The sequence below is a fragment of the Olea europaea genome, chromosome 11 (assembly GCF_002742605.1).
Source record: "Olea europaea var. sylvestris chromosome 11, O_europaea_v1, whole genome shotgun sequence".
NCBI lineage: Eukaryota > Viridiplantae > Streptophyta > Magnoliopsida > Lamiales > Oleaceae > Olea > Olea europaea.
In genome coordinates, this window is record NC_036247.1 from 7,136,782 (window position 1) to 7,163,937 (window position 27,156).

At 35.0% G+C, this 27,156-nt stretch overlaps 2 protein-coding genes across 2 annotated transcripts; both read right to left on the reverse strand.

The window, feature by feature from the left end:
* Nucleotides 1–1,960: 1,960 nt before the first annotated feature.
* Nucleotides 1,961–4,312, reverse strand: LOC111403185 (L-type lectin-domain containing receptor kinase IV.2-like). The gene has a single exon (XM_023031592.1). It carries the CDS (start codon nt 4,155–4,157, stop codon nt 2,178–2,180), a length of 1,980 nt encoding a protein of 659 aa, XP_022887360.1. The 5' UTR covers nt 4,158–4,312; the 3' UTR covers nt 1,961–2,177.
* Nucleotides 4,313–14,870: 10,558 nt separating this feature from the next.
* Nucleotides 14,871–17,276, reverse strand: LOC111403186 (L-type lectin-domain containing receptor kinase IV.2-like). Its single transcript, XM_023031593.1, has one exon. The coding sequence runs from the start codon at nt 17,008–17,010 to the stop codon at nt 15,031–15,033; it is 1,980 nt and encodes a 659-aa protein (XP_022887361.1). The 5' UTR covers nt 17,011–17,276; the 3' UTR covers nt 14,871–15,030.
* Nucleotides 17,277–27,156: the final 9,880 nt, after the last annotated feature.

The following is a 27,156-nucleotide window of genomic DNA, read 5'->3' on the forward strand; positions in this document are numbered from 1 at the left end:
TTGATACCCCTTGGGGCCCAAACTCAATCCCCAAACTTCCACCATATCATGCCAAAGTTTCTTAACTTTCTTATGTGGGATAAGTGTTTGGTAAATCAAATTCTTCCATGATTTATAGTTTCAAGTGGGTTACTTTGACATTCAATATTTCATTCAATTCTAAATGGTTTTTGACAAATAAATATATCACATTAATCACCTCGCGAAGTAGAACGTGAATACGATAGGTCCCGAATTAATTAAAGTGTGGGTCCCACTGAAATTTGGGCTCAAAGTTGACCCATTTTACTAACCATTTTCCAACAGCTAAATAGTGTCCTCAAATGACAAACATGTGCAGATTTTTTGCTTGTTCTCGTATTTCTTTATAAATGAATTTATTTGTCAAACTTGAACTCAAGATTATAATGTATTATTGATATTGTGTTAAATTGTCACACTGTCAAAAATGAAATAAATTTTTTATTTACATTTATGTGTTAAGAATTTCTTTGTATGAAATATACCATTTGAACAACGTAGGAGTCTGCATTCTCTGTTTGATAGCAGCAGTCACACGGCAATGCTATTGCTAATATGTTTAAGGATTCGAAGCACTTCAATGATCTGACGAACCTCCAAGGGGAGAGAGAGAGAGAGAGAGAGAGAGAGAGAGAGAGAGAGAGAGAGAGTACACATTTCAAATTTCTTGATTCACCTATTTTGGATATACTTATGGATTCGTGAGACTTGACTTCTATTAGAATGATACTTTTGTGAGTCTCGACTTTCGAAAGATACCATTTTTTTTTTTATCTCATTATTTTTAAATTATTGGAGTTCTTCCGGAATAAATTTTACATCGAATAATAATTGAAATATAAATTTATGTATAATGGTTTGAGCTATTCATGTTAATAAGATTGACATTTTAACATAGAACTATGGTATCAGTCCTATTATTCTTCAACAAACAATTTAATCCGATTAAGACTCATAAATTAGCACAGAGATTTTAAATTTGGTATTTTCAAATGAGTTATCATCTTACGAATATATGTTAATGGATAAATTTCACATTGGATATTTGTTAAAAGATAGACCAATACATAAGTTTAAGACCAAAACATAAGTTAAAGTCTAAATACAGTATCAAAATCCATTAAGTTCCAATTAGCAATTCAATCAGATTAGAACTCAAAAAATGAGCATACGAATTTTAAAATTTAGTTTGCTCAAACGAGCTACCATCTTGCGGAAGGCGTGGTAAGGGATAAATTTTACATTTTGAAAATTATCCGATATGAGATTTATCCCTTAAACACTTCCTACATAAATATTAATATCGTCAAATTATGTAAATCTTGTGTCTTTAATCATTATAAAAAAAAGGGAATGAAAGCATATATTCCCGTTTTCCCTAATAAGATGACTTATCATATGTGCTAATTATTGCATCTGATGAAAAGAAAAAAAAAAGGTTTGGTATTTTGGAAAGCAAGAAAAAAATATTAAAAAAACCTACCATCAAGAAGCTGAAGTTCAGAAATACTCTAAGAATCGTCCGACAAGTGAAGAACATAAGGATGAATGAAGAACATCAAAACCAACAACAACAAAAAATGAAGTTTGGGTAGAATCGAATTTGAACATTGGCTATATTAGTATCCTGCAATATATTTGCTTACGCTAAGATCCAACAGCAAATGTGGAACTTTTGTACTAGGACTAGGAGTCATCAAATAAGAAAAAGAATGGGTGTATGCTACTTCGATAAGCCATGGAAAAAAAAAAAAAAAAAAAAACACCGCTTGATTTTGACACACATGCACTGCTAATTATTGATGCAAATGTTGATAAATTTACCACCTCTATCTACCCAACTAGTCTTATTTGATCTAAAAAAATCCCAGCTCCTTTTACTTTAGTTGCAAGGTGCACTGAAAACAAATTATTTTCCTCAAATGTCTTTTTTCCATGTTCTTGCTGATATGAAGTGACTAAATTCCCAAGCACAAACGTTCCAATTCTTGTTCAGCTAGCCAAAAATGTGAAAATATTATCTAGATTCATATTCCAAAACATATAACTTTAATAAGGAAAAAGCAGGTAAAAAAAAAAAAAAAAGATAGCACCCATGGTAACCTCGACATCATTAATCTTCTTTAGGATGCTGCATCTATACCGCAACTTCATAATTATCGCCCACCAGATAGTAAGGACGCTGCAACAGAGGAAGAGTTGCCATCTGAATTATTATAATCATCAAAGCCTTCAGCATGTGCAAATGTTAGGCCAGTTGCAGAAATACGAAGAGAAGATATATCCGGCGGCGCTGCAGCGCCTTCTAAGTAGAGCAGAATTTGCCGCATATTCGGCCTGGCAACAGCCTCAGAATGAGAACATAGTAATCCAAGTTTTAAAACCAGTTCCACCTCTTCTTTCACATAATCATAACCCAATTTTGGATCAATGGCCTGTAAAATTTCACCTCTAGACCAGTTGGAAAACACCCAGTTTACCATAACTATCTCTTCTGTTGGTGCTCGTGGCTCTATTGGCATTCTACCACAGCCAACTTCGAGTAGAAAGGCTCCAAAGGCATATACATCAGTGCTTGTTGAGGCCTTGCCACTTCTTGCATGCTCTGGGGCAAGGTACCCTAGAGTTCCAACAACACGAGTAGTTCGAGGGTCACTTCCATGATCGTATAGTCTTGCAAGGCCAAAGTCCCCTAATCTTCCATTTAATTCACCATCAAGCAATACATTGCTTGCCTTAACATCCCTGTGAACAACTGCTTGTTCCCATTCTTCGTGTAGGTATATAAGGCCAGATGCCACACCTTTGATGACATGAAATCTTTGGTCCCAATTGAGGGAGATATTAGGTTGGCCATAGAGACACTTGTCTAGACTTCCATTTGGCATGTTTTCATAAACCAATAGCAACTCACCTTTACGTCTGCAATAACCCAAAAGTGGCACCAAATTTCGGTGACGTAGCCTACCAAGGCTGGCAATTTCTGCCACAAATTCCCTCATTCCTTGTCTCGATTCATGCGACACTCTCTTGACAGCAACTTGGATTTTGGAGGTAGGCAATAGACCTCTATACACCCGACCAAATCCTCCGGATCCTAATAGCTCCTTGTCTCGAAACCCTTTGGTGGCTATGTATAAATCTTTGTACTTGAAGCGGTGAGGTCCATATTCAAGTTCCCAGTCTTCTAACTCTTCTGCATACTTTTTCTTCATCCATTTCATGTAATAAGTCACGGCCAAGATTGCTGTCAACAATATAACCGATGAAATTATAGGCAATCCAATTGTCAAAAATTTTGATTTCTCACTTGGTAGCTTGGGAAGTTGAGATATATCAAGCCCTTCAGCTATGCCGTTCATCCTGAAGCTCCATCCCATAACATAATGGGACGAAGATAGTACTGGACCAGTAGTTGATGTAAAGCCAACGTACATGGTTTGTTTTAGGATAGGTGAAAGATCATATGAGAGGGAGAGAAGAGGAGTATTTGGTTTATTAGCCTTAAGTGGAGCTAATGTGACACTGATTTTCTTGGCTAGACCATCATATTCGACCCAAACTTGGATTGGCTTGCCACAAAAAAGAGTCAAATCATGGAACACACTATTGCCATTAGCATAATATCCTGCTGGTTTTGACACCTTAGACTCCAAACCATTTATATCAATCCCCACATGGTTGAAATTGATATCACCAAATTCAGTATTTTTTATTGTGTCCAGCTCCACTGCAAAAACATGATTACTGGAATTGCCATTATTTGTTTCGTTGAAGAGGCCAAGGAACTCGTTTGGAAGGGCTCCTTGAAGGCCTCTTGTTGGTGCAATCACGAAGGCCATCCCTTCTCCACTTAATTCCCGATATCTAGACTCTATGGCAAAGACAAAGGAGGTGGAAAAAGAATAGGCCGAGCCATTTGAGTTCTTGAAGTTTATGGGACTAGGATGGAAGGCATGACCCTGTCCTTGTTTTGTCGTATCCGTTAGCTTTAAGAGGCCACCGGACGTGATAACAGCTAAACCGTCCAGGTTCATGTTTGCCAGCCAGAATCCATTGTATTTGAACCCAAGATCTTCTGATGTTACAGGGCAAACTAGAAAATACATCATCAGTAATGCAATCTTGAAAGCCATAGCATCTGTTCACCCAAGACTTGGCAATAGTGCTAATATGCACCTATCCGTTTAACACTCGAGAAATATTTGGTAGACGACATCGAACATGATTATGAATAGAAATATATAAATTTTGTTCACGTGTTGATGGACAATATTGAACAGAGTAAAGAAGAATACGAAAAAGAATTTTCCATATGTACGTACTTCTCGCATCATGACCCACAAAATGAATCAATTACTAACTGCAGAAATTCTTGCAAAATCATGACAAGTTGAAAGGTAATAGCATCCATTAGACAAAACACACTCCACCATCGCGTGTGATTCATGTACCAATAGTATTATTGAAGGGGTCAAAGGATGGAAAATGCATTAAACCTAACCCCTTGGAGCAATCCATTAGAGTCCAATCAGCTAGGAATTTTTGACAAAAGTACTAATAAATTTGAAAAAACTGGTCAAAATTCGGGACCTCAGATTTCGATGCTGACCAAATAAAGTAAGGGTCGTTGAATATTTTAAGAGCCACTAAATCACGTTTTGCTCGCAACATCGATACGCCAGTTAAAAACATTAAGAGAAAGTGATATTGATGGATTAACTTAAAAATCAGAGGGTCAACATACTTAGAAGTCAACTCAGTCAACCAAGCCAGTGGAAGCCTGGTCGAGAAAAATGTGTCGGTGTACCTGAGCGGCATGTTGTAGGTGGTTTTATGGCTTTCATGGAACAGGTTGATCCTAGGCTTTGGTCAATGCACAAAAATTCGGTATAACAATTAATTGAGAATTATTTAAATAATATGGGATTGGATATAGAGAAGAGTTCGGTGGAAAAAGAGTCTACCCATTGTTAATTTGAAAGCGGCGGTTGAATGATGTTGTATGGAGTCTCCACCTTCCCACTCGAACAAGAGATGATGCCAATGATGCTTTAGACTTTTGAGGAAACTATGTACATCTTGAATTTACGATATGGTAATAAGTTTACACAATCTCCTTCATGTAGCGAGTCTGAAAGTGACCAATAATTAAACAAATATTACATTTAACGTATGCTGATGAAAAGTATGACTAGAACGAATGAAGAGTAATTACTTAGCATTTTTTATACTCCCCAATTCCGAAAATGATAAGTTTACATTTATTTATACTGAATTATATTTTTATCATTAATAAAACATATTGCTTACAATGATTTATTAAAGAAATGTACCGATAATATTATGTGAAAAGTGGGGTTAGTGGCAAGTCGGTTTCCTACCTTTGGACAAAGTTTTGATGTCTCAGCTTTCACTATTGTTAGCACAAGAAGTCCAATACGACGGAAAGCGTCCAATTTACCGTTAAGATGGATCGTGTAAAGCACTTGATACACTATTTTGTAGGTGAAATTGGTAAATACAAATAATTTACTAGAAAATCAACTTTCATTTCAATACATTCTTGCGCATCTTTTCAACTCCACGAAACAATCAAATCTCTCTTGAGATCCAACTTCCCATTGAAACACTGTGTTATTGGCAATGAATTTAATAGTTGAAGTTCGAACATTGTGGCCTAAATAGAGAAATCCAACATAAAGAATCGTGGATTGAGAAAAGAATCAAAGTCGTGACTGTTATTATTAAAGATAGCTTTGTCCACTCCAAATTAACCATAGTCTATCGATGAGTCTACAACTCGAATTCAATCAGTCAGTGACATGATTGTGCCACTAATCAATGGTCAATCCGATAAAATATACTTATGACTTCCATAGACAATTCCACATTAATCTTTACAAAGTAATTGCGGATCGGCACGTGCGATGCTATTAATGCTTTCATTTACATTACATTTACTATTTTTCTCTAACTCACTATTAAATAGTACAAAATGTTACCTTAGTATCTTATCTTTATCGTGAGATGTGGAAATTGAAGAAATTGTGAACATAACTTCTTTCATTTTTTTCACAACTCTCTGATTAAGTTCTTAAACTTTAACACAGATATATTATAGGGTAAATAGCACAAAATGTTTCTATCTCTTACTATTATTGTACAAAACATCAAGACCTTCCATTTATCGACTTTTTTTATTTACACTTTTGATTGTGCGAAATGTCCTTCTGTCTATTTCCATCCAAATTCGCCGTTAAGTGAACAGGAATCCCCTTTCTTTTTAGCATGGAGAGGTGTTTTTGTCTTATAACAACTTTTCCACATTCTTCACCTGCCTTAAAAAAGTTATTCTTTCCTAAATAACTAACAGTACCGAACTAATGGAATAAATAGAAATCATAAATTATTTCATTAAAATATATGAAAAATGGCATAACATTGTATTTCGCCGCGAGAAGAACGATGGCCAATGTAATGGTGAAACCCATTGAATTTTAATGGTGAAGAAGACATGGAAAACTTGGTCGATGAACTGCAGCTATTCATCCCCATTTTATCTTGCAATTAAGGGTGCAACTAAGGGCGAAAATGAGAAGAATAACAATGGCAACTGCAATGTTTTAAGTTACCCATAAAATGTTAAATAGTGAAGTTATCCATGAAATTTCAATGATGAAGATGAACAGGAGCTGTTCATCCTCACTTTAGCCTGAAATTAATGTTGTGATAAACATTTCTACCTATTAATATGTTTGACGTGTAACATTCCTACCTTTAGAACTGTTTGACACATAACATCCCTATCTTTTAACGTAATTGTGAAAAAAATTCCTACCATAGAACCTACACCAATTTTAGCTCGATCTTCAATTCTAACATTTCCCAGTGTTCAAGTGCCCGCCTAATCAAAACTTGTAAAAAATTTAGACCAAATAATTAAAGAACGAGAAAATATGGGTAATCTGAAAATAATGAATCACAAACAAAACAAGATTTATGTGGAAATCCAAATTGGGAAAACCAATTTCAAAGACGGAGAATTCACTATAATCAATAATAAGAAGTTGCAAAGGATCTCTTTTGATTAATAACTAATTGGACAATTGATCAATTCTAACATGCATTATACACCACATATCTATAATCAAAGAATCCTTAGCATATTAGGAGAATTAATACATGAAGAGTTCAATATAAGGTAGAGTCCCAACACAACGGTAAAACCAATAATAGAGAATTTGGGATGAAATAGAAGTCAAATTCACCTTGGACTCCTTTAAGATATCTTCAAGTTTGCTACCAACTCCCAATACTCCAACAATATTTTCAATCAAATACACAACCCAATTCTAACAAACTTCACCTTGACACGAATTTCATTACAAGGAATAAAACTTACTTTTTCAACTCTAACTAAATTCTTCAAACAAAACACCTCACCAAATTACTCCACCTCTTCTACAATGCCCCTCCCGACATACTCAGTAACTGTGAACTGAATCCAAGCACTGCTTTATCAGCATAATTACCTTGGGCACCAGATTTGCTCAAATCATCAAGAACAACAAAATTCTCAAGTTCACAACTAACTCCATTTGGGTCAAGAAGTTTGCTCGAATTATCCCCACGAGTAACAAGATCACAACTCCTTACATTGCTTCCTCTCCAGCGTTCAATCAAAATAGCTGCCATAACAAAATCTAGTATTGCAATCCAAAAGTGGAATCTCAAATTTTATACTTATCATCCCTGAAACAATTAACGTTGTTCAAACATAGCTTTAATGACCAATCTAGCCCTCCCAAGAACCGTCAAAACCTTGGCTCTGATATCACTTATTAAAAAATCGAACCAAATAATTAAAGAACGAGAAAATGTGGACAATATGAATATAGTGGATTACAATGAAAATAAGATTTACGTGGAAACCCAAATTCGGAAAAACCACGGGTGGAGACGGAGAATTCACTATAATCAATAGTAAGGAGTTACGAAGGATCTCTTTAGACCAATAACTTATTGGACAATTTCAATATATGTTGTACACCACATATTTATAAACAAAGAATCCCTAGCATATTAGGAGAATTAATATATGAAGAGTTTAATAAAATGTAAAGTGTCAATACAATGGGTAAAACTAATAATGGAGAATTTGGGATGAAATAGGAGTCAAATTCACATTGGATCCCGTCAAAATATCTTCCAATCGAATACTCAACACGAATTTGGGTCACAACCCGATCCTAACAAAAACCCTATCGCCAATTTTTGGATGCCTGTCCCTAGAAATTTTTTTAATGCCATCCAAAGTCACATTATGCAAAATTGACACATTATTTCCAATAACTATTATTTCTCCAATCACAACTCATGTAGCATGATCAAGCAAAGTCCTTCTTCTAACATTTTCATTTTGGAAGATGATAGACATTTGTGCAACATCAATAACCACCATTCTTGAGGAAATAGAAGCCAAAACCCTTATCCCTTGCAAACCCGCAATCACTTAAAAAGTAAAAAATTATAAACTAAAAAACAAAAATACACAATCCAAAAATAACAACTTACCTTCGCTTCACTGTGTGCTTTCATCGGCTAGGAGGAGAGGAAAGGGGAAATAATGTTGAAGTTGTGGAATATTGTTCAAGAGAGAGAGATGAAAATTGCTCACGAGTAAAATTTGTATGCATTAAGCCACGTTTAGTTTAAGGGAGAATGGGGAAATTTTGGCCCCCCGGGGCAAAACCCAGTGGTGCAAAGGATAGAAGTGAGGTTATTTCAAACCTTGCTGGCAACCGCAGTATGGGAGTTCGATTCCTGAGACATGGAATTGGATTCCTTGTAGGCGCAGTGTAAAGGCAGCTCATGTTCCCTGACCTGTTGGGGCACATTTCGCGATTTACCTCCCTTACAAAGCTCTAGGGACAGGACGGTAGGAGCCCTCAAGATTGGGATTCAACCTTTGAGAATGGGGAAATTTTGTTATAAGACAAAAACACCCTTCATTTTATGGGGGGAAAAAGTATACATTTAACCATAGTTACCAGACCGGACTAGCCAGTTCGACCCAAAAATTGTCAAATCGGACAATGGTTCGGTCCGAGCTGCTTATTTTTTTAACTATACTGCTAACCCGCTAAAAACCCAAAGGAATCGTCGATTTTTTACTGAACCTCTGACCCAATTACTAATAAATCGCCCGATCCACAGACTTTAAATAAAATCTCATTATCTCCTTCTCCTTCACAGTCCTAAGCCCTACGCTCATTCCTGTAGAAGAGCAGCCGGCAGCGTCCCTTGTAATTTCACTCCCTAAAATCCAAACCTTCCAATTTTAAGTTGTATTAGATGGAAGAAGAAGATATAAGTTTAAATTTTATGAGTTTCTTTGTAAATTTCAGTCCCCCCCCCCCCCCCCACCCCCCCCCCTCAAATTATGCGAAAAAATATATCTTCAGATTGGTGATTTTTGAAAGATTTTTACCTCAACTTCAACGACCTACCTGTCTGTATGTTCTATGTTGTATACTTTACCTGAATTTCATGCTTAAAATATGTCTTAATGAAGTATGAATGAATTAATTTCAAATGAGTATTTTCCTTTATTTAGGTACCTTGAACTTTTTTCTGAATTGCTACAAAATCGAAGTAAAGAATCGGTGTTTATACAATATATATTGAGGCGAAGCAGTATTTCCCCTCTCTTGGAGTACAAAACTATGTCTTCATATAGATTCTTCATTGCTTATAATAGTTCTTACTTGAAAGATGAACCGCACTTCAACTTCTTGTTAGACAAGGAAAAAAAAATTATTCAATGGAAATAGATAATAATATTTTTAATAGGAATTGACCTGTCAGTTGAATCGCTGGGTTACCGGTTAAACCACTAACCCATTGACCCACTGCATTGCCTGGGTCAATGTTCGAATCGGGTTTGATAACTATGCATTTAACAGTAGATTTGGATGGAAATGGATGGAATGACATTTTGTGCAATCAAATGTAGGTAAAAATGTCAAAAAATAGGAGGTATGAATGTTTTGCACAATAACAGCTAAATGTATGAGCATTTTATGCTATTTACCCATATATTAGAATCTAAATCAAAGTCAACAATTAACTTAAGTATGTTTGTTTAAATTTATAAAAAAGAAAAGATTTTTTTCCCCTTAGTTTAATAATAATAATTTTTAATGGTGATTAGGGTGGCATGAGTTTGTTGTGCTCAACCCGACTTTGGTCGGTTTTGGTTAAATTGCAAACTAAACCAATCCAATTAACTAAATGGACCATTAACAACAATGTTTCGAAGCTAGCATCTAAACAACATTAATTTATGTGGTGAAATTGATAAAAAGGTTCGAATAACACATTTCATTATAGTTGCATTATAAAGTTCGACAAAATCCTCCATACAACAATAATAGAACTCTTAATTTTTTTATAAATTTGAGATGGATCACATAAATCTGGATGAGTTTGAGATTCAAAATTATGTTTTTCTTATAAACTACATGGATAGAATATTCAGGATTAACGACATGGTGTCAAGAGGCACGTCTTCTTGTATACCGAAAGTGTGAAACTGGCTAAACTATCGAAAGTAATGAGAATCACCACGTTTATGTTCTAAAAGGAAATGGGATCCTAAGAGATAAGATACACAATTTTCAACTGAGTAATGCTATCAAACACTAGTTTCCATACCAATTTAGGTGCTAATTACATGACATTAAATGATAGATTCGCTTATATGTAATGTCACTCTGGAGCCCTAAAAAATGATGGCCCGAATATCAATTTTTCACCTGTGTAGAAGCACAATGCCAATAGCAGAAACTCCATGAAACGCGTCTCTTTCAATCAGCCAAACTTCCTGATGGAATACGTGCATTTTTCTGTTTTATTCTTTCTGATAAAGTATTATTTTTCTTTAATTCGTGCACCTTCACATTATATCGTAAAGAAGAGAAGTGGTAAAACTTTGTCACTATATGCGTCATTCTTACATTTTGTCATATTTCCATGAGTTTCTACCATGAAGATTCTCATACTTGATGGGAAATATAGCGTTAAATAAATGAAGGGAATTAATGGGCACCAAAAATTTCAATTTTCAGGTGGAATTGCAAACACAAGTGCCAAAATTCAATGCAACTTTTCTTGGCTCCACAAAAACGGCTGAAATTTGGAATTCAAGAGCCTGAATGATTGGCCTTACTGGCAATTTCATTGTTAAATTGGTTAGTTCTATTCTAATCTTCAATTACCGCTTTCTTTGAAAATTGGAGCACGTTTGACTGGAAGTACTCGATGCGGTACTAAATAAGATTTAAGATCTTGTTCTTTACATTATCGAGTTCATTCATACCATGTACCAAATATGTGCTTAAATTGATAGTGTATATCTTGAATTTAATCATGAACTCTTCTAACTTTTATATGTTTTCAGATTTTAGACGAGGGAATAATTCTGAAAATTTAAGGTTACAAATTATTTTCTAATTTATGTAAGTTAAACTGCAGTATGTTAAATAGACTAAGTGAATGCGATAAACTTATTTGGAATGGTCACAGCAAAAAACAGAAATGTAGAAGTAAGAAATTGGTAGATCAAGACGAGATTGACTCTTTGTCCTCCACACGGGTGCTTATAGTTGATGCAAATTGTCTCCTAAGATATAATGATTTCTTTTCGTAGTAGTAGCACTTCAAACCACAAAATGCGGCATACCACAAATATGTTTTGTACTATCTTTATTGAGAACAGGGAGCGAATGCAGAAAACTTTTAAATATGCATGACAGAATATAAATTTACATTTGTCAATAGGATTAATATACGAGTTTGCTATTTGCTTCTGGCCTAAAAGAAAAAAAAGAAGATTGGGATGAATACTTAAATATGCCCACAAGTTGTGCATAACATATTTTTGGATTAGGCACTAATTAGTTTGGATAGACTCACAAGTCGCAACAGTGACAGGTAAAGACAACTGAATTCAGAGTAGTCGTAGACTCTTGAAAAAATAGAGTGTGTGCCTTGAACAGGTATGATTGAGGTTGACTACTCAATCTTGATTTCTCACTATCCAAACACTTCTAACAATCCTTTTGTTTGTTAAAAAAAAAAAATAGAAAATCCTACTCTCAAGAAGCTGAAGTTCTGAAATACTCTAAAGAATCATCCAACAAGTGAAGAACATCAAGGATAACAAAAAAAGTTTGGGGTAGGACGGAATTTGTACATTGGCTAGATTAATATCCTGCAATATGTTTGTTTATGGTAGATCAAACGACAAATGTGGAATTTCTGTATTAGAAGGCATCAAAGAAAAGACATACACTAGTTCGATAAGCCATGAAAAAACAACCACTGCTTGATTTTGATACACTAGGTACAACATACTCTGCTAAATATTGATGCAAAGGTTAATAAATTTACCACCTCTATCAACCCAACTAGTCCTATTTGATCTTAAAAATTCCCAGCCCCCTACACTTAGTTGCAAGATACACTTCAAACAAATTATCTTCCCCAAGTGCTTGGTTAAGCAGTATTTTTTTCTTGGGACATTTGCAAAAATGTTCGACTTTACATATATCAATTCAAAAATGTCCACTTTTGATAATCTTTGCAAAAATGGCTAAATTTGATACCAAATTCTCTATTTTACCCCTTAATGAAAGAATAAATAATTTTATATTGCAAATGTCAAATCACAATTAATGCTAGACATAGAAATGTCGAGAACAACATTTAAAGTGTAGAGAAATATCATGTTCAGAATGAAATGTCGTTCTAAACATTTAATATGTCGAGAACAACGTTTGAAATATTGAGAACATTTAATATTATGATTTGACATGTGTACTTTGAAATATAAACGGATTTAAATATCGAGAACGATATTTGAAATGTCGAGAACATCACTTTAATGTAGCTTCTCATAGAAGCTAAGGGGTACTTTCGTCCAAATAATTGTAAAAATAGATATTGAAATATTTTAAACATTTTTACAAATGACTATGTAAAAATGAACATTTTTGTTAATTTTTTTTTTTTTTTTTTTTTGCTTTTTTGTGTAAAATTGCTTCAGAGTTTTCTAACTTATATATTATGTGGATCTTCAATGTTTCAGTGTTGTCGCAGAGGGTGTCCCGCATAATGAAAATCGTTCATTCAACCGTTTAAAAGTTAAAAAGTTGTTCTTCTTTTTTTTTTTTTTTTTCCTTTTCTTTTTTGATTTTTTTTTTTTTTTTTTTTTTTTTTTTCCTTTTCTTTTTTCTTTTAAACAGAGAAGAAAAAAGTATGCACCTTGTCTAAGAGTTGGTTTACCTTAGTATCATAAAAATTTGTGTGTTGTCAGGGATGAATCTAGGCTTCGAGTTCAGCTAGAATGGACCGCAAACGTTGAACATTTACTGTCAACGATGAACACTCGTGATAGAGAGACACGGTCGTTTATTAATATTTAATTGAATAATGTTCAAAAAAATTGTATAGATTGGAATTAAAAGAATTAGATACACCACTAAAATTAGAATAAATAGATGTGGATTTTCGTTTCGGTTGAAAAAATCGTTTAATAATCCGCAAAAATGCCTCAATTATTTTCAATTAGAATTGATTACAAAACAAAGCACACATGGTTGAATTGAGCCTAACATCTTCTCAATTGATATTTTGTTTCACTTATCATAAATTCCTAAGCATAAATTCCCAAATGACAAATCAAAACTCATAAATGATTTATAACTCATAACTGAATGACTCGTACAACGTAAATTATTTATCCCAACCATAGATTCACAATTCTCATTTTAATGCCAAATTGCTAATGAACTAATCGGACATAAATCATTATTCACAAGTCATAAATGAAAATTAACACCAAAACCAAATTTTGAAAACAATGATTTTCAGAACTAGGACTATTTTTAACACCAAAACAAAATTGTTTTCCAAAGTCTTAAAGAATAAAGAGCAATTCTTGGATTGTCCAAATTTGAATTTTATAAAATAAATTGATTAAACATAGTGATAAAAATATCTATATTATGAAGTAATAATTTGAGTGAATAAATTTTTAAAGAAATTATTTCGAATAAGAAAACTATAGTTGTTTAGTTATTATTTTCAGAACTAGGACTATTTTTTACACCAAAACAAAATTGTTTTCCAAAGTCTTAAAGAATAAAGAGCAATTCTTGGATTGTCCAAATTTGAATTTTATAAAATAAATTGATTAAACATAGTGATAAAAATATCTATATTATGAAGTAATAATTTGAGTGAATAAATTTTTAAAGAAATTATTTCGAATAAGAAAACTATAGTTGTTTAGTTATTATTTATTGTAACAAAAAATTAAACAAAAAACTGGATGGATATAGAATTGAACCCAATACCTCTTACATACAAAGAAGAACTCCTCTACCATGTGAGCTGCCCTTGCTTTAGTAAAGGTTGGTACAATCTTTTATTAATATTTAATTATTCTGTTTAAAAATTAAATGACGTACTGCCAGCCAATGGAATCGAACCTGTGTATCATCAATGCAAAGACTAGGACGCTGCCACACAAGCCACATGCCCGTTTTGATAAATGTTTTGCACAAAACCATATATATAACACAAACCTTTACTAAATTTTTTCTACGGACGACCGCGGCGGCTCACCAGGTGCTGGATCCACCCCTGGTGTTGTGCTTTTCACTATCAACAAAATCTTTTAGGGATAGATTATTTAAGGCATACATTTTTTTCCATGTTCTTACTTGCTGATATGTAGTGTCTACAATCCATAGCAGAAACATTTCGATTGTTGTTCAGGTAACTAAAATATGAAAATATTATATACATTCATGGTCAAAAACATATAACTGCCATATGATTAATAAGGCAAAAGGAAAGTAAAAAAAGGACAGCATCCCGTAGTAACCTCAACGTCATTAATCTTCTTTACGCTGCTGCATTTATCCCATAACTTCATAATTATCGCCCACCAGATGGTAAGGACGCTGCAACATTGGAACAATTGCCCTCTGAATTGTTAGAATCAACAAAGCCTTCAGCATGTGCAAATGTTAGGCCTCCTGCAGAAATACGAAGAGAGGATATATCCGACAGTGCTGTGGAGCCTTCTAAGTAGAGCAGTATTTGCCGCATATTCGGCCTAGCGACAGACTCGGAATGAGAGCATAGTAATCCAAGTTTTAAAACCAGTTCCACCTCTTCTTTTACATAATCATAGCCCAATTTTGGATCAATGGCTTGTAAAATTACTCCTCGAGTCCAGTGTGAAAACACCCAGTCCACCAAAACTATCTCTTCCGTTGGTGCTCGTGGCTCTATTGGCCTTCTGCCACAGCCAACTTCGAGTAGAAAGGCTCCAAAGGCATATACATCAGTGCTTGTTGTGGCCTTGCCACTTCTTGTATGCTCTGGGTCAAGGTACCCTAGAGTTCCAAGAACATGAGTAGTTCGGGGTTCACTTCCATGATCATACAGTCTTGCAAGGCCAAAGTCCCCTAATCTTCCATTTAATTCACCATCAAGCAATACATTACTAGCCTTAACATCCCTATGAACCACCACTTGTTCCCATTCTTCGTGTAGGTATAGAAGGCCAGATGCCACACCTTTGATGACTCGAAATCTTTGGTCCCAATTGAGGGAGATATTTGGTTGGTCAAAGAGAAAATTGTCTAGACTTCCATTTGGCATGTATTCGTATACCAATAGCAACTCACCTTTTCGTCTGCAATAACCCAAAAGTGGCACCAAATTTCGGTGGCGTAGCCTACCAAGGCTGGCAATTTCTGCCACAAATTCCCTCATTCCTTGTCTCGGTTCGTGCCACACTCTCTTGACAGCAACTTGAATTTTAGAGGTAGGCAATAAACCTCTGTACACCCTACCAAATCCACCGCTCCCTAATAGCTCCTTGTCTCGAAACCCTTTAGTGGCTATGTATAAATCTTTGTACTTGAAGCGGTGAGGTCCATATTCAAGTTCCCAGTCTTCTAGCTCTTCTGCGTACTTTTTCTTTACCCTTATCACGAAATAAGTTACGGCCAAGATTGCTGTCAACAATATAACCGATGAAATAGTAGGCACGCCAATCGTCAAAAATTTAGATTTCTCATTGGGTAGCTTGGGAAGTTGAGATAGATCAAGCCCTTCAGCTATGCCGTTCATCCTGAAGCTCCATCCCAAAACACAATGGGATGTTGTTGGTACTGGACCAGTAGCTGATGTAAAGCCAACGTACATGGTTTGTTTTAGGATAGGTGAAAGATCATATGAGAGGGAGAGAAGAGGAGTATTTGGTTTATTAGCCTTAAGTGGAGCTAATGTGACACTGATTTTCTTGGATAGACCATCATATTCGACCCAAACTTGCATTGGCTTGCCAGAAAAAAGAGTCAAGTCACGGAATACGCTATTGCCATTAGCATAATATCCTGCTGGTTTTGACACCTTAGACTCCAAACCATTTATATCGATCCCAACATGGTTGAAATTGATATCACCAAATTGATTATTCTTGATTGTGTCCAGCTCCACTGCAAAAAAATGATTTCTGAAATTCTCATTATTTGGTTCAATGAAGAGGCCAAGGTACTCGGCTGGAAGAGCTCCTTGAAGGCCTTTTGTTGAAGCAATCACGAAAGTCATCCCTTCTGCACTTAAATCCGGATATATAGACTCCATGGTAAAGACAAAGGAAGTGGAAAAAGAATAGGCCGAGCCATTTGAGTCCTTGAAGTTTATGGGACTAGGATAGAAGGCATGACCCTGTCCTTGTTTTACCATATTCGTTAGCTTTAAGAGTCCACTGGAGGTGATAACAGCTTTGCCATCCAGGCTCAGGTTTGCTAGCTTGAATCCATTGTATTTGAACCCAAGATCTTCCGATATTACAGGGAGAACTAGACAATATGTCACAAGTAATGCAATCTTGAAAGCCATAACATATGTTCACCCAAGACTTGGCTATAGTGCTAATATGTGCCTATGCTTTAACACTCAAAGAAATGTTTGGTAGACGATATTGAATATGATTAAGAATAAAAGCAATTAAATTTTGTTCATGTATTGATGAACAATATTGAACACAGTAAGAAAGAAATACGAAAATAAATTTTCCATGTGTACTTGCATCATGACCCACAAAATGAATCAATTACTAACGAAAAAATTCTTGCAAAATCATGACAAGTTGAAAGGGAATAGCAGCCATTAGACAAAACACGCTCCACCATCCAGTGTGATTCATGTACCAATAGTATTATTGGAGGAGTCAAAGGATGGAAAATGCATTGAGCCTAACCCCTTTGAACAATCCATTCGAGTCTAACGAGATAAATTTGGAAATTTTTGTTCAAAAGTTTGGGACATCAAATTTTTTGGAGGAGGATCAAGAGAACCAAAGGGTTATTGAATCATTTTATGAGCCAGTAATCATGCTTAGCTTTCAACATCGGTATGTTGTGAAAGACTTAATAAAAAATGTTATTGATGAATTGACTAAAAAATTAGAGGTTAGCTCGGTCAACCAAGCCGGTGGGAGCCAGGTCAAGAAAAAGGTGTTGGCTTGCCCGAGCAGCATGTGGTAGGTGGTTTTATGGCTTTGAGCATGTTAATCCTAGGCTTGGTCTTAAAAACACGATGCACAAAATCCCAGTGCAACAATTAATTGAGAACGATTTGAATAATATGACAATGGATATAGAGAAGTGTTAGGGTGGAAAAAGAGTCTGCCCATTGACCAATTTGAAAGTAGCTGTTGCGAATGATGTCGAATGGAGGCTTCATCTTCCTACTTGAGAACAAGAGATGATGTCGGTGATGCTTTAGACTTTAAGGAAGCTATAAACTTCTCGAATTCGGAATACGATAAAAATTTACACAATCTCCTTCGGATAGTGAGTTCGTCAGTTCGAAAGTGATTGAGAATTAAAGAAATACTATACTTGAAGCACAATGATAAGAAATATGACTAAAATTTTATAGTGGGAAATTAATATAGCCAAATCCACTCCAAGTTGACCATAGTTTTTCCAAGATCTACAACTGTTCGATTTCAATCATCAATGACATTAGTGTGCCACTAATCAATGGCCATTCCAATAAAATATGCTTAAGATTTAAATAGACAATCCACATTAATCTTTACAAAGTAATTACGTATTCAGTACGTTCAATTAAATAAAAGCTTAAGCTCAAGTGCTATTGATGCTTTCGTTGCTGATGTGTACAATTTCTGTGTGACCCGACCATCCACGATCTCATACTCGAGGTCATGGTAACCTCGAGCACTCTCCTATGGCTTGAACATCCTCGAGTTTATATGGTCGGGCTCGTCACTCTCTCCCATGGGCCACAACATCATCGGGCTCACATGAGCAAGCTCAAGGTTTGAAGCCCCTATCTCAAACTATATAGCTCGATCTTCCCCCCACACATTTACTCAAGCACCAGGTCGGGCTTCATGTTAAGGTCGAGCTTATGCCCGAAGGATTGAGGTCGAACATCATGAGATCGGGCCCCAGAGACGTCAATCCCACTTTGGCTATATCTCTTTATGATCTTTATCTTCATCCAAATCACTTATCTATCATAATTTGACTCAAACTCAAACAAAACACTTTCATTATAACACAAATACTCTACATGATAAGGATAAGGGCTGCAGGCAGTTGAATCCTTTTATAACTCTACCGCTAACTTCTATAAATACATGACCAAAGCTCATTGATAAGTGATGCAGGAGGATCCAAGTCAAGTGATACTGATTTGTCAGATAGCATGATGATGACGCTGAGATACCATGAGATGGCGGATCGGCGCAAAGATGGAAAGTGAATCACCATTATTTCCATAATTGGGGGAATTTGACGCGTCTTTGGTAATTTGGCCATAACTTTAGCTACAGTTATCGGAATCGCTATTATGACCCCAATTCGGAAAGCTTTCTTCGGCGCGCACGTCGTGGCCACCCAGTTATGCTTGGTGGACGTCAATTTCGAGCCCAAAATCCACTATTTTCCTTTCCAAAATTCAATTTTAAGTTATTTTTTACTATTTATGGTAATATTTTGTTTCCTTTTTTCCATATGTTAGAAAACTCGAATTGAGCCAAATTTTTGGCAACTTACTTCTTTTACTTAATATTTTATTTTGGTATAATTTTGGGATTTTGCCATTTTTGATAATTTTCCCATAATTTCGTATTTCGCAGCTATTTAACCCGGCTTGTGGGTTAGTTTTCATCATTCTGCGTTATTAATAATATTGAGTTGAATTCAGAGTATTTTCTTTGGTTTTTTTGGCGTTTTCTGTCATTCTTTTCTTGCGAATCATCTGCTACAACAAGCCAATAAGATAATCACTATCCTACCCGACGTTAATAAGGTACGTTTTTACATACAATTTTAGTATACGTTCTGTCTGACTTAAATATTGGAGAGGCGAAAAGAACACATCTCGTTGCCTTTTTTCAAAGTACCGGAAGGTTCTGTTCGTGCTCTTTCTCAGTCCTCAAATTCGGGAGATCTACCAGGTACGATTTTTGGCAGCATCAGTGGCGCCGTCTATGGGAACCGCTGCCAAAAGCCATGGTGAACACACGATCAAGTCTTTCCCCAGCAAGCTCATCCATCTCAGACCATCCTCCTTTCCCTGAAAATCATCCTATCCCTCAGGAAGAATCATCAGAGATACTAGTACCTCAACATGTCGTTATTACTGTCGGAGCATTCGAAGAGCTCCGCCAACAAGTTTAATAATCGAATTTTTGACCGTTATATGCACAATAGCTATTTTGGTTGTCTCGATCCAAAGGAAGACGTTGGATTGGTTGTCCGGTTCGAAAGAGATTTTGCTTTTTGAGCTCTATAAATACCCCTAATCTTTTCATTCTTCACAAGACTTTTAAAAGCATCAAAGTGAGATTTTTTTTTATTTTTGGGAAAAATTATATCCACGATACAAATCATTTACTTTTATGCAGACTTGATCCATACCTTTATTTTGTTACATCCACGGTACCAAACCTTGTAAGGATAAAAACTATTAGTTTGACTGTTAGTTGACCAGATAATTGACCTTGACAATGATTTTGACTAATTTTAAAAGGTTAAAATTGTAACTTTACATTTTTTTATAATAAAACAACTAAAATAATATAATCAAAACCAAAAACCTAACAACTTCTTTTTCTCCATCCACCCTATACATACCCACCACACTCAAAAACCACCACCACCACCACCACTATTAGACGACTCCACCGTACCAACCCAAAACCGACGCCACCTCCACAATTATATCATTTGTATCATCTCTTCCCTTTTACTTATAGCTTTCATATTTGCACTCATTATTTGAATTAATCTATTTAATCTTTATTTACTTGAATTTAGATTAATTCTTCGAAAAATTTTAAAAACCAATCCATCCCCTCTTGGCTAGTTATTCTCGGCTATCATTGTGAGTAAAAAAAATTCACACAAATTATAAATTTAAATTTTCACTAAGGAGCATATATGTAATTTTATTCATTTGAAAAACTTTTAGAACCAATGGATAATGAAGTTTTAACACATGGGTTGGATTGCTTTAAAAACTGCAACTAAAACTACTCAAAATCGATCCTATAATAGTACTTCAAAACTCCCTAGCAGGCCCAAGAAATAAGGTACACAATTTTCAACTGTGGACAAGTTGATTAAAAAAAAGGCACTTGTCAATAGCATTACCAAAAGGGAACCTAATGACAACTTCACAATCACGGCAGATAGCCACCAAAAACATACAATTTTCCAAAATGGTCGTTGACTACTGTTTAAAAAAAAATTCAAAAATTTGTAAAAACATTGAAAACCCAAAATTGCCTCTGACATTTCATTCTCAAACCAACGTCTAGAGAAAGAAGGGGAAGAAAAAACAAGGAAATTGACGAGTTTTTCTTGCGACGAGACCGACCGGCCACCATTAGAAGCGAAGAAAGTAAGTTTTGCTTATTTTTCCCTCATTAATCTTTGAACCTGAATGTTAAAGGTTTATTTTGTTGGAAATAGTGGTAGAAACCTTTGTAGAATATGTAAAATTACTAAAAAAATAAGTTTTTTTATGGTTTGGTTGCCGGAGATCGTCGGAAATGGCGATCTCCGGCAGAGGCCGTCTCCAACGGCCTCCAAGAAGACGGCTGTGCCGTCTGTAGTATTAATTTTTTATTTTAATTTTTTTTCATGTGAATTAAATTAATTGAAATGTTGTTAAATTATTATTTAAATTATTATTTAATTATTATTTAAATGATACAAAAATATAAATAATAAATAAATGTATTATCAAACTACGCAATTAAAATTTAATTACAGATTAATTGAAAGAAATTTCTAACATTTGAAATAAATAATTAAATATTTAAGTTTACTTGTTCAATAAATAATTTGATTAATTGATCTATATAAGTAATTAAATCAAATAATTTAAATAAACAATTGAAATGAAAAATCATTGGAATAAATAATTAATTGAAAATCACAAAAATAAATAATGAACATTTAAATAATAATTAAATGATTATTTAAATGATAAATAAATAAATGTTATTAATCAAAATACGCAATTAAAATTTAATTGATACAAATTTCTAACATTTGAATTAAATAATTAAATATTTACGTTTGCTTGTTCAATAAATAATTTAAATAATCTTTCCATATAAGTAATTAAATCAAATAATTTAAATGAACAATTGAAACAAATAATGAAAAACAATTGGAATAAATAATTAATTTAAATGAACAAAAATAAATAATGAACATTTAAATAATAATTACATGATTATTTAAATGATAAATGAATAAATGTTAATATTGAAAATATTAATTAAAGTTTAATTGAAATAAATTTCTAACATTTGAAATGAATAATAATTAAATATTTACCTTTGCTTGTTCAATAAATAATTTAAATAATCGATTCATATAAGTAATTAAATCAAATAATTTAAATGAACAATTAAAACATATAAATGAAAAACAATTGGAATAAAGAATTAATTGAAATGCACAAAAATAAATAATGAACATTTAAATAATTATTTAAATGATAAATGAATAAATGTTAATAATCAAAATATTAATTAATGCTTAATTGAAATATATTTCTAACATTTGAAATAAATAATGAGATATTTGCGTTTACAGAGTTCAATAAATAATGTAAACAATCGATCAATATAAGTAATTAAATCAAATAATTTAAATGAACAATTGAAACAAATAAATGAAAAATAATTAATTGAAACGCACAAAAATAAATAATGAACATTTAAATAATAATTAAATGATTATTTAAAAGATAAATGAATAAATGTTAATAATCAAAATATTAATTAATGTTTAACTGAAATAAATAATGAAATATTTGTGTTTGCTTTTGTTCAATAAATAATATAAATAATTGATCAATATAAGTAATTAAATCAAATAATTTAAATGAACAATTGAAACAATTAAATGAAAAATATTTGGATAAAAATAATCAAAGTAAGTAATTAAAATGTAGATAAACAATTGAAATAAATATCTAACATTTAAAATAAATAATTAAATATTCGCTTAATAATTAAAATAAATATTGAATAAACAACTAAATAAAAATATAACAAATAATTACATATTTACGTTTAAATGTTCAATAAATAATTTAAAGAAAATAATTAAATATACAATTATAATAAGTAATTAAAATTAAGCATTCAATAAACAATTAAAATAAATGTTAAATAAACAAATAAACAATCGAAATAAATAATTTAGATAAACAATTGAAATAAATAATTAACATTTAAATAAAAATAAACAATTTAAATAAGTAAGAAATATAAATTTTAAAAATAATTTATATGTAATTAAATATAAATAATCAAATTTAATTAAATAAAGAATTGAAATAAATTTCTAACATGGATTAAAATAAACTATTAAATAAATAATTTTATAAAAATTAATTTTTTCCCTTTTTTATAGGTTGTTATGTAATTTTTAATTCATTTTCTTTATTATATGTTATTTCATGTGTATATTACTTACAGTTCGGTTAGTTGAATTTTGCGACATTATGTTTCAAATGTTGTAACATTTGAAATTTTGCAAAATGGATTACCATTTGAACGCAGCCTTGAGACAGGTTTCTGGCAAAGTTACGTCGAACTGTAACTTTGCCAGCTTCACAGTAGTATTGGATTTACTGGACGATGAGCACACAGAGATATTACGTCGATCCTGCATATGGCCTCTGTATTCACTGCGATCTGTACAATTCTCTGGACAGTTGATCGATTCATTACTGTGTCGGCTGCTTAAGCCAGTTGACGAAGATGCCCTCCACTTTGATCTTGGGGGCAAGGTTGCTACATTTTCTATATTCGAGTTTGCCCTCATCACTAGATTGAGATGTACGGGCGAAGAGGCAGCGAGGGTCAGTATTTCGACAGACAAGAGGTTGCTGAATGATTATTTTAATGGGCACACAACAGTAACACTGGCGCAGTTAGGAGATGCATTCAGGGGATACGACCAGATGTCAGACAAGTTGAAGTTGGGGATGGTGTTTCTACTAGAGAGCGTACTGAGGTGTCATCACAAGAAGACGTCGATTGATGTTTTTCATTTGCAAGTTGTTGATGACAACGACACGTTCAACAGCTATCCGTGGGGGGAGAGATGCTTTTGCGATACTTTACACATCTTTAGGAGGGGGCATTCGATGCCTAGGGGAAATAGGTCGGAGCGTAAGTACGATGTATATGGCTTGTCGTTAGCTTTGCAGGTAAATGTTTAACATAATGCGTTATCCATTTTTTTATTAAATTGTACATATAATAATCGTAATTGTTACAGATATGAGTCTACGAGACTGTTCCCATCCTGGCTGGTCGGTATGTGAGGAGAGGGGATACATGCATCCCTCGGATGCACCGCTGGCGAGCACAAGACAAGCCCCTTGCAAAATAGCTATCAGTTATCCTAGACGATCCTGAGGTACGTATTATATATTTGCGCTTTTTGTTGTATGTCATTTTCGAAGCTGGATACGTGGTCAGTAATTCGATGAAATGTCAATATGTCAACTTGAAGTCCTCACTGAGCTGATACCATCGATCAAGGATGAGGATTAGACTTATATTCGTGAGTTGTTGACAGATCATACTGCTCGAGAGAGGCCTGAGTCCATCGTCGATCGGGACACGGTATGTTAATTGAATATAATATGTTGATTATCGTTATAATTTTTTAATTAAATTATTGATTTGTAATGTTTCTTTTTTTTAGGAGCGCCGTCAACTATCACCTCCGTCGAGGGTGTCACATTCCCCGAGGACGTTGCCTCAGCCGAGAGTGTCCCTTCCCTACATTCGATCACCTTCGTCGAGAGTGTCACCTCCCTACATGAGATCACCATCTCCTACGTCCGGAACCTCCCACGTGGATCAGCTGCACGTAGTCAGAGTGCTTCCATCGATGATATGTTCCGACTTATGATGGAGATCAGAGGCGACGTAGCTGGCTTATGAGGCGAAGTAGCTGACTTACGACATGATGTCGGGATGGTATGGGTCGGTTTAGGAGAACTTTATGCTGAGGTCGTAGCGATACGGGACGACATAATAGGCCTCCGTGGGACTGGCGAGTATCGAGATGGAGGTGTTGGCAGAGAAACAGGCGGCTATCAGGACGGAGGGGGTGACGGAGGGACGGGTGGCTATCGAGAAGGAGGGACGGGCGACTATCGGGACAGAGGGGGTGACGAAGGGGCCGGTGGTTATCAGGGTCGAGGAGGTCAGACGAGGTATGTTTACTCGTTGTGGGCATCGGATGATGCATTAGCGTCATATCTCGATGGCTCGATAGATATGGAGATGGAGGATCAGGCCTCGATGGAGACGGAGGAGGAGGTCGGGAGGGTACCGATCAGAAGGGTGTCGGAGGAGGAGGAGGTACCAGAGGAGGAGATAGGGAGGGTACCGAAGGAGGGGGGTACCCGAGGCGACGATCGGGAGGGTGTCGGAGGTAGAGGTCGTCAAGGTGTCGGAGGAGGAGGGGGTCGGGAGGGTACCGGAGGAGGAGGGGGTGCCAAAGGAGGAGGGGATACCGGAGACGGAGGTCGCGAGGGTGCCGGAGAAGGGAGGGTACCCGAGTCGGCGGTCGGGAGGGTGCCGGAGGAGGAGGGAGTTCCCGAGGCGGAGGTCGAGAGGATGTCGGAGGAAGAGGGGGTACCCGAGGCGAAGGTCATCAGGGTATCGAAGGAGGAGGGGGTACCCGAGGCAGAGAGGGTACCATATCAGACACCAGACTCGTCGGACGTAGTTTTTGTGTCGGAGGGAAAGAAAGAGGTGGTTCCGATGGTAGGTGAGAGAATGTCGGATATTGGGAGGGTTTCGTGTACTATTGATGTGCCGGAGCTGGTGGTCGGCAAGAGGTCGAGAGCACCATCACAGTACGTCGTTTCTCCGTTTACCGCGAAGGCAAAAAGAAAGAGGTTCGTCGACGGCACGCACCCGAATTTATTCAGGGAAGTGGACCACGTCCAATGGAAAGCGTTCGAGGCGGAGTAGAGAGCACTTATGCGTGGGTAAGTATTGTATTATTCGTTAAGGATTAGTACATTACGCAAATGCTGATATATCTATATTTTTACTTAACAATTTCTTTTCTTATTTTTCAGAGTCAGTCGCAGGATTGCTCATAAGACGATCTCGGATGTTTACAAGTGGTTTCACGACATCACAACTTCGGGGGCTTGGCTCGCCGATAATATAAGTGAAGTAGTAATATTGTTATTTATTACATATACATATTTTTGCATTTTGTATTTATGAAATTAAATAACTCCTTTTTTAATTGGTGCAGCACATTGACTTCGCCATGGATTTGCTACGAGATCGAACTGAACGACATCCAAGATCGTTCAACATTCCTGGCCGACTCATATTGAACACTGAGTTCATACGTGCCGTTGATATTGTGTACCAGACATTGCAAGCTATGGGTAGCGAGTACACGGTGCCTACATACATGATGGGGTGGGTCGTAGGGATGTGGCCGAGTGTCAAGGGAAAGTCATGGGAGGGTTTTACGCATTTGTATATTCCGGTGTGTGTCAATCATCACTACATTGCAGTTGAGATTGTATTTGCTGACTCGACTATGTATGTATATGACCCCGATCATTCATGTCTGACACAAAGTCAGCTCAAGCAAAATCTGGAGTCTCTGTCTGTGATGTCCCCATGCTGGTTAGACGAGCGAATATTACTATGCAAGACAGACTAACCACCATGCGGGACACGATGACGGCGAGACAACAAATATCGTAAGTGTTTATTATTTTATTTTTGTAATTTACAACTTACGTTCTAGTTAGACGGTGATGTGCTAATACAATATTTTGTAATTATATACGTGATTGCAGCATATTCGCTATTAAATACATAGAATTTTTTAGTGTAGCATAGAAGGTTGACACAATCAACTAGGCGTTGATACAAAATTGAAGAAATAAATTAGCTTGTGATTTATTTGAATTTAATGGTGATCCGTAGATATTGAGCCGTGTTTCTTTTAAATAATTGTACATATTGTAACATTTAAATATTGTATATTTCATTCATTCATTTGTAATTACGAAATAATTGGAAAACATATATTATTTTTTTAATATTTAATTTTTATTTTTTAGTTTATATGTTTATTTAAATATTTAATGACGTATTTATAATGTTTGGGTATATTATGGAGAACACGCTGAGTTTTAAAAAAGGATTAACTTCAAATATTACGCAATTAATTAATGAAATATTAAAATAAAAAACTAAATCTAATAATTAATATAAATAATTAACATTAAGAATATGCATAAATAATTAATATCAATGTTATAAATAATGTTACATAAATTTCAATTATACATATGTTACGTTATCATGTAGAGGGATCTGACTTGCACAAAATTTTCTAGTATGTCCTGTTGTACTGCACCTGCCGCACTTATGAGGCCGGAGAAATTCTCCGATCGATGGTATTCTAGACGTACGTGTAC

Coding starts and splice junctions, on each gene's coding strand:
- LOC111403186 (XM_023031593.1), bottom strand. CDS start 17,010: ATGGCTTTCAAGATTGCATTACTTGTGACATATTGTCTAGTTCTCCCT.
- LOC111403185 (XM_023031592.1), bottom strand. CDS start 4,157: ATGGCTTTCAAGATTGCATTACTGATGATGTATTTTCTAGTTTGCCCT.